The following is a 9487-nucleotide window of genomic DNA, read 5'->3' as shown; positions in this document are numbered from 1 at the left end:
AACTTTACCGACACAAGTCATTTCTTAAATAAAACTGGTTTATCTTTCTGAATACAACTTTGCAATACACAGTCCCGCTATAACAAACGCTATAAATCACAACGAACGTCTCACGTGCTCAACTCAACAATACTCTGTCCGCAGTTCAATTACACATTGTTGCCGTCACGTTGTGACCATCTTATATATACAAGACTACTGCATATCTAGTAAACGCTAGAGCATTCATGAAGGAACAGGATATTTCTAGAAGTCAATGACGTGTTACAGGAACAGGATATTTCTAGAAGTCAATGACGTGTTACTAGGGTCACGTGACTTCCGCTGTCGTAACACTACTATATTGTTTAGTTGGGGGCACTTTTCCAGACCGCAACATCGTCCGCGAATTGGGCTGAAAATTCCGAATTTATGTCTTTCAGGGGCATATTGCTTACATACATGATGAATAGAATAGGGCTAACTACCCCTCCTTGAGGAACGCCTGCCTCAAGAGTAAAAGACGCGTTAGGTCCATTTCTGTCATACAGAACCTAAGACCATCGTGCGAGACAGTGTCGAATGAGCCCTAATAATAGCAGTTGTTAACAGATCCAAAACAAATCTTTCTGTGTAACATGTGTGAATGTTTTAATTATGGCATTTTAAAATAGATGTAGAGACTGTAACATTTGTGAGAGATATAACTAGCATTTATAAATTACTGCACAAAATGTAACATATGAAGATGTTTTAATTACTGAACAGTTGGAAGCAGATACAGATGTTTAACGTTTGCAGGATATATAAACAACAGCTGAAAACAGCTTGGCCAAGTTTCCCATCATTTGCCAATTTACAAAGTTCTTTTTCATTTTTGTTGTCGTCATCCTTTGCAGATTCTCCGATAGTATGGACACATCGTGACATGTATGTATATAACTGTTTATTAAAGCTACAAACTTAAAGTTTTAATTAGTGAAATCTTGTCTCTTAACGTTAATTGTTTTTCATTATTGCGTGTGTTTTTGTTGTTGTTGTTGGCAGTTCGAGTTAATTGCGAGTATGTTGGTTTTCTGTGGATTTTCTTAAGACTCAAAATGTGTAGCGTTTCTTACGTTCATCAGTCGAGCCCGGCATGGCCAGGTGGATAAGACGCTCGACTCACAATCTGAGGGTCGCGGGTTCGAATCCGCATCCCACCAAACATGCTCGCCCTTTCAGCCGTGGGGGCGTTATAATGTGACGGTCAATCCCTACTCTTGGTAAAAGAGTAGCCCAAGAGTTGGCGGTGGGTGGTGATGACTAGCTGCCTTCCCTCTAGTCTTACACTGCTAAATTAGGGATGGCTAGCGCAGATAGCCCTCGTGTAGCTTTGCGCGAAATTCCAAAAAAACAAACAAATCATCAGTCGAAATTATTTTCCAATTAATAAAAAAAAATCAAAGGTTTACAAGATGAAATGAGTTCTTTTTATTAACACAAAATCACTACAAGAAGTACATATCGTATCAGCTGTTGAACTTTTACATAAACCGTGAATAACAACTGTGAGAATTACAAAGCAGCCGCTATAACTATAGATAGATGTCGACCATTGATCAAACACAATACGTACCGAGTACAGGCAAGCTGTGAAAAGTTAGGTTTGAAAAACTCTGAAATAATCAAGCATAATTTGTCTCTGTGAAAAATCATTATATCCATCGGAACAAAATCAACAAATTATTGTTACTACATAGTTATATAGCGCCGATTCAGAATGGAAATAATTTTAAAAATTAATTTATAAATCATAATAAATTTCTTTTATTTTGTTTCATGTTTTCAACAATCGTGTCAGAGTTATTAGGTTAAAAGAGATGATGAATCAAAAATGTCTTGCACCTTTAAACTTAAAATACTCGAGAGTGCAAAATAATACAAACCAACGATGAAACTTTGTAGAATACAAACCAGCATTTTTTAATTTATTGCGTAGGTCAGTGTAAAATTTGGGCAATAAAAATTTTGTAGATTCTGAATTGAATTGATGATGATAATCTTACAGTCCACACGAAATAATAGGATGGTCGGGACTATATTTCTTTCCTTAAAGTTTATGGGAAAAATACGTGTTTTAAACAGTTAAAACATGCACAGCAGAAGCTACAACGTCTTACTATAGGGGTTATCTATGGTACTACTTAAATATTTTGAAAGTACAACCCTACCTTAAGAACAATCGCACAATAGAAAAATTAAAAAAAACCCTCAAGATTAGCAGTTTTATCTCGTGTATTTTGATCTTTGTCAACTTTTCTTGTAAACAACGAGATACTTAAAAGGAAATCATATTTCTTCGTATTTACACACCGCTGGTTTTAAAAAGTTGGGTAAAACTTATTAGGCTAACACTGAAATTAAACGCGACTTGTCATTAACAAATGATGAAAATATTGCAATAAATGTTTGTTGACATTTCTAATCTGTTATTTTGACTATAAAATTTATTTAGTACTGGCCTCGTGTCATGAGAAGTCAGGCTTAAATGTTATTGCAAGTTTAATAACAAACACGTCATAACCTAAAAAAAATGTGTTTTAAGGTTAGGCCTACTCTTTACCTATAACTTAAGAGCCCAATAAATCTGTCTTCAGTTAAATATGCCTAATATTGTATTTTTATATTTGTGGAAAAGCTCTTGCGCTGTTCAAATATTTTCATTTTTTTTTACCATTGCTTTAACGCAATATTCCTGAAGACTATATTAGTTTTTTGTTTGTTTTTTCTCATGTGTTTTGTCGGTGAAGATGTGGTTAGTTTTGGACATCGTACATATGTAGTTTGGGGTATGATTTTCTATTCAAAAGACTGTTTTGTATAACCTTACAGATTAAGATGAATCTTTTTGAATCGATGCCAGAAAAAGCTTTTGACGCAGTTAGCCCAGCAACATCTAGGGTGAATATGAAATGCTTCATTAAAAAAAAACAGGACAATATATTTAGTATTGGCAACAACATCCAAAATTTATATTTTCAATTTCATTGTAAAGCACTTAGACAAGATCTCAAAGTTATCTGACAGAGCTGAATAAAAACTAAACTTATTCCGATAACCACAATAAGTTAATACGACGAATAATGACTTTTTTGTAATATTACGAAATTAATTACAGGTAAATTCCCGATATTCACATGAATTTATCAGCTAGAAGTTATAATTTTGTTATAAATTTTTGGACTATCTATAGTCTTCAAGAAATTCATATTATCGTAGAACTTTTGAATTCAAAACCACACGGTTCGAGAAATATCTGCGGTATGTCTGCGGATTTACAACGCTAAAAACCGGGTTTCGATACCCGTGGTGGGCAGAGCTCATTGTGTAGCTTCGTGCTTAACTTCAAAACAACAATTCTAACAAAATTTCATATTGTATGTTAAGATTTCATTCGTTTAGTTTCTTTAGTAAAGTTTAGCATGTTGAAAGAGCTGATGTATGATTAATCTTTTATTTATTTCGTTGTCAGATGGCGTTTCTTTGCTCCATGGCATTCTTTTATTCCAGATGAGAAAGAATCGTATATATACCTCACATTTTTGAGTGAAATTTTCTTATATAATATAAATTGAAATTTTACGGTTTTGTTTTTTGTAAATCTTACATTTTTAACTGAAAAGAACAGTTTTATTTGCCAACTATCAACGCTACATTTATCTTGTTTTAAAATCACTAGCATAAAAACCACCATTGTTTAACACACCATAGTCTAGGTTGTAGTATAACAAGTGATTTGCTCAAACTATTAATTCTCATCTAATAGGGCACTCTATGTTCTCTTTCAAAGCAATTTACAGGGACCACGAAAATGCTCAAGATTATTCTTTGGAATATAGGGACCTGATTTCGAGCCTTTGTTCCGATACTGCTTTTTGGTAGAAAAACTTATTAGCAATATTTTTACTGATGACCTCCAGATTGAAAACAAGATACAAGTAATTACCGGAGAAAGAAAATTGTTTTTCGGTGTTAATTCAAAATAGAATTATTCAGTGGTATAAACCCAAATCCCGTAGTTTCTACATTGTTGTTTAACATACAGAATTAGTCAGTGGTATAAATCCAAATCCCGTTGTTCTGACGTTGTTGACTAACATGCATAATTTGTCAGATGTAAAACTAAACATACCATTGTTTGATACCGTTGCTTAATCTGCAGAATTACTTAAAGATAAAATAACACTGTTTTGACATTGTTGATTCACACACACACACAAAAACAACAGTGGTAAAACTGAAACCTGATTGTTTTAATAATGTGAGAAAGTTATATTTTTCACCATGGTTTCACAAATACGTTATATGCAGAAGATTAATGACGTCATACAAGCTTATTCATCCATTACGCAGTCGTCTCAAGTAATGTAGGTGACAGGATGGTTTAAAATGACAAGTTTATCTTAAATGTACAGCTGGAATGCTGATAGAAGGAAATGAAAACAAAATCACGATATAACATTAAAATATCACAAAAGAACAAACGTTATAGTAGCTTTCAAAATTGGTTTTACTGGAATCTTTGTTGATTTTCATGTAATCTACGATTTGAACACAAAAAAAAATAATAATTTTAGCAATCACTTTCCACAAAAAGCGCTAAGCTTATTCTTTAACGAGTAATGAAATAAAATGTTGATATATTTTCAAGATAGAAAGACGTACACTTTCAACACGATCACTCGAGAAACAACTTTTCCTTTATAAAAATGTTAAATAAATGTGCCTGGTTTCATTATTCTGGCATTTAATCTTTTTTTTCAATGCCAGGTTTCATTATTATTCCAAAAATATCAGTTCAATGATTCTCCGTCAAACTTTCAAGGTGCCTTGTCCCAAATCTGAAAATACATTCTATTTACACGAGGCTTATAAAACTCCAGAATAACACCAAACAAAATGTTCATAATACTCACTGCCAAAATAAGGGTGTCAACATCTACCCTTCAATAAACAATACATATCAATGACGAAAACACTTACTTTATCACAATAGCTTTACAAGTCTTTCTTTTCTGTTTTAAAGAACCCAATCTTGACGTTTTCTGACTAAGCATATATCTAGACAGGAGTGAGTAATCAAGCCATAAAAGAAATCAACACTCAAGTAAGTTCAAAGTAATGAAGGGCCAGTAAAGACTTGCGGGATATTTCAAGATCAATTAATATTGATTAAATCATTAATGTTCTTAGATTTTATGCAATTAACAAGGTGAAATTATTTTATGAAATTCCAATTTTTGAATAATAATTATATCCTTTCAATTTTATGTGTAAATTTAAGAATAGTAGTGGCAACAACAAAGCTATGAATAGATTCCAAGTACATTTACATTTAAGACAAGATTTACCATTCATAGTTTCATTTTAGTTAATTAGCAAGATAATTCACTCCTTGAAAGAAAGACGTTACTAGTTTAACAAGTGTATTATTTGCTGTCTGACCCTGGCACTTCAGAGTGGATTCCACTTCCTGTTCCTGACTTCGATGACAGATCTTCAGTTAGTCCTACTGTACCTGTGAATTAATCATTATACAAAATCTCAATGATATATAATCTAAAAAAAATCATTGGACTACAAAGAAACAAATAAAATACAGTTATCATTAACTTCTGATCAAAGCAAGCGAACAGCATATATCAGAACTGGAAAATAACTCGCTAATCAATATGGTTAATCAAACATACTGTTCTAACTAGGTGTATGTAAAGTCATAAGACAAATACGTTATAACGATTAGAATACATCAATTGTTAGCGATGTTTTCGGCCGCAATCCCATTAATATTCCATGAGGTTCGGTTAGCTTCGGAGATTTGGGTTAGTCCTAAAATTATATTCACATTTAATGTATCACAATGGTTAAAAGATAAATTAAGTGAGGAAACTGAAGATGATGCATTTTGTTTTAAGAAACAATATGAAAATTTGTAGGGAATATAAGTATATTTTGATTTTTAAAAATCATATTAGAAGGATAAAATGAAGTAGCTGTTATATAAATGTTTGAATTATATTTGTTTGATCTGTATTGACAGCAGTTGAATAACTATTGAAGAGGTGAGCTGAACATAACACTTTCATAGTTGGGACAGCAGTAAGTCTAGGAATTGACAACGTTAAAATCCGAGGTTCGATTCCCCGCGATGGACGCAGGAGATAGCCCAATGTGGCTTTGCTCTAAGACAATCAAACAAACAAATTTCCTCTAAACAAAAGTTAATATTAATACAAGATAACATAAGCATATAAAATAATATATTAGAAGTATTTTAACAAAACATCTAAGACATATTACTAAGAGTATAATCTAAACCAGTGGTTTCCAAACTCTTTCAGTCTGAGGCTCCCTTGATGTGAATAAAAACGTTTGCCCCCCCCCCCAACCTATAAAAATGCCTTAAAATGTTCCTCACCCACTACATTAGCATGGTGATTGAAAAACAGTGTCGTAGTAAAAATAATGACATCACTTTTCAAAATACTATATCATGTAATTAATTCAACATAATTTTTATCGGCATATTGTCTATTTAGAATTCAAATGAATTCAGCATCTTTGTTTTCGGCCCATTTTTTGGCAGCCCCGAAGAAAAAGCTTCACGGCCCCCAGAGGGGCCGCGGCTCCCACCTTGGAAAACACTGATCTAATCTGAAACAATTATATTCAACCAGATCCCTGCAAGTTAACAAGAATAAAATTAAGAGGGCTTTGGTTTATTGTGGTCCGTACAATATTAAAACTTTTTGTACTGTTTGAGTAAACATTATTAGCTGTGATTCTTAAAAGACAAAAACTTTGTCACATAATGCGTACAATATTAAAACTTCGTACGCTACTGTATATAAGAGTCTTTACTAAAGAGTCTTGTTCCATAACTTAAATAAGATAAGATAACTTTGACGACAGCGCGTGTTTCGCTCGTGCAATAAGAGAGTGAGGTAAGAGGGAATAACTACTGGTCACTCTGTAATAGTTGTTTGACCGTCGGAACGACATTGCAAAATTAACCCCCCAAAACACTAGTTTTTTCAACATGTATTTACATACCTTTAGATGTCGGGGCCTGAACAGCGGTCAAGTCCATCCCAAGGGTAGGGTGATGTTGACCGGGGAGTGATCCGCCCACCGGCAGCTGTGGATTTATAGCTGTGTGTAATGATGATATTTTATAAACATATATGTATATAATTAAATAAAATACCCACCAGTGTGGCTTAAAATGAAACATTGGTTCGGTCTTCCTACACGCTCAAATTCTCGAACTTCACGATTTCTCGTTCCGAACTTTTTTTTTTGCAAGAACGACAGTGTTAGTAAGATATATTCAGAAATTTTACATTGTTTTAGCCTAGTTTTTCCTTCTAGTGTACAGTGGGCGCTCATCGAATGTTCTGTTCTTAGAGATCTAATTTAACCCTCTAAAATTGGGTAAGATCAAAGTGCGCGTGTCAAGACGTATTACAAAGTTACATTGAAATTTAAAGAGGAATATAGTATTTTAGTAATTTAACCCAAAACATGTCTATAGAGGGCGTTAAACTCTGTATTTACGACTAGTCACGATGCAGATAATTGGAGATAACCCAAAACATGTCTATAGAGGGCGTTAAACTCTGTATTTACGACTAGTCACGATGCAGATAATTGGAGATAACCCAAAACATATCTATAGAGGGCGTTAAACTCTGTATTTACGACTAGTCACGATGCAGATAATTGGAGATAACCCAAAACATGCCTATAGAGGGCGTTAAACTCTGTATTTACGACTAGTAGTCACGATGCAGATAATTGGAGAGCACAACACAAAAATACTTACATAACATTTCAAATGGATAAACATGGTGTTAAAACTAATACATCCATCACGCAGGGTTGAAATGTACACCTAGAATACCTCATTGGTGTAAAACGTGTTTACGTAGCAGGTTTTCAATCAACTACAGCGTAGCAGAATGCTAGGTTTCTAATTTCCCGAAATAAAAATCGTACAAGAACTTGTTTACATTTATTGTCCCGTTAAAAGTTCTTACCTTTATTCTCCTTTTAAAAGCTCTTACATTTATTCTCCTTTTAAAAGCTCTTACATTTATTCTCCTTTTAAAAACTCTTACCTTTATTCTCCTTTTAAAAGCTCTTACATTTATTGTCCCGTTAAAAAGTCTTACCTTTACTGTCCTTACCTTTATTCTCCTTTTAAAAGCACTTACTTTTATTGTCCCGTTAAAAGCTCTTACATTTATTGTCCCGTTAAAAAGTCTTACCTTTACTGTCCTTACCTTTATTCTCCTTTTAAAAGCACTTACTTTTATTGTCCCGTTAAAAGCTCTTACATTTATTGTCCCGTTAAAAGTTCTTACTTTATTCTCCTTTTAAAAGTTCTTATCTTTATTCTCCTTTTAAAAGTTCTTATCTTTATTCTCCTTTTAAAAACTCTTACTTTTATTGTCCCGTTAAAAGCTCTTACATTTATTGTCCCGTTAAAAACTCTTACCTTTACTGTCCTTTTAAAAGTTCTTACCTTTATTCTCCTTTTAAAAGCTCTTACATTTATTGTCCCGTTAAAAACTCTTACCTTTACTGTCCTTTTAAAAGTTCTTATCTTTATTCTCCTTTTAAAAGCACTTACTTTTATTGTCCCGTTAAAAGCTCTTACATTTATTGTCCCGTTAAAAACTCTTACCTTTACTGTCCTTTTAAAAGTTCTTAATCTTTATTCTCCTTTTAAAAGCACTTACTTTTATTGTCCCGTTAAAAGCTCTTACATTTATTGTCCCTTTAAAAAGTCTTACCTTTACTGTCCTTACCTTTATTCTCCTTTTAAAAGCACTTACTTTTATTCTCCTTTTAAAAACTCTTACATTTATTGTCCCGTTAAAAGTGCTTACTTTTATTGTCCCGTTAAAAGTGCTTACCTTTACTATCCCATTAAAAAATAGGCTCAAAATGTATGATATTTCAACGGAGTTAGTTAGTTCGGTTATTTAAAACATTTATAATTCCTGTACATTTTAGTAAAACCAAACAACTTGAAAACTTCGTTAGAATTTTTCTGTAACGTGTCATTTACCAATGAATACGAGAGACTCAAATACTCCTATAGATACACATTTGTCGGTAACACTTTTAAAAATATTGGAAAGTTATTAAAGCTTTTAATCTTACATTGAATGATCATTTTTAAAATCGTATACTTATAAAAAAAAATATACAGAGATTTTGTTCTGAGATTGAATATAATTGTAGCCACTCCACATAAACAGGTGGATATAGCAGTATAAAGGGCAGATTGCCAACAAACTAACCTCCTGCTTGAAATGCCGAGTGGGACATCAAATGCTGTGGTATAGGAAACTGACCTCTGTACGCAGAGAAAGTGGTTCCTGAAAATGGTGGAGGTGGTGCCCCAGCAGGGAAACCTAGAGAACGAGAGGGAATATTTGTATCGTGAACTAAACTA

The 9487-nt window shown here is 33.2% G+C and overlaps 1 protein-coding gene across 2 annotated transcripts in view; it reads right to left on the bottom strand.

Moving 5' to 3' along the window:
• Positions 1-3912: 3912 nt before the first annotated feature.
• Positions 3913-9487, bottom strand: part of LOC106471707 (chromodomain-helicase-DNA-binding protein Mi-2 homolog) — a 51386-nt gene continuing 45811 nt past the window's right edge. The window contains exons 17-19 of one of the 2 annotated variants that reach the window (XM_022400317.1): positions 9333-9446; positions 7075-7173; positions 3913-5539 (exon numbers count right to left, since the gene is read on the bottom strand). In XM_022400317.1, the coding sequence (XP_022256025.1) occupies positions 5451-5539; positions 7075-7173; positions 9333-9446 (302 nt within the window). In that variant the 3' untranslated portion in view covers positions 3913-5450. The remainder of the gene's footprint in view (positions 5540-7074; positions 7174-9332; positions 9447-9487) is intronic. The other variant, XM_013932325.2, reaches the window with a different exon arrangement.

The sequence above is a fragment of the Limulus polyphemus genome, unplaced genomic scaffold (assembly GCF_000517525.1).
Source record: "Limulus polyphemus unplaced genomic scaffold, Limulus_polyphemus-2.1.2 Scaffold4803, whole genome shotgun sequence".
Taxonomy (NCBI): Eukaryota; Metazoa; Arthropoda; class Merostomata; order Xiphosura; family Limulidae; genus Limulus; species Limulus polyphemus.
The sequence above is the reverse complement of the archived record's forward strand: the minus strand, read 5'-3'. Positions and strand labels throughout refer to the sequence as shown.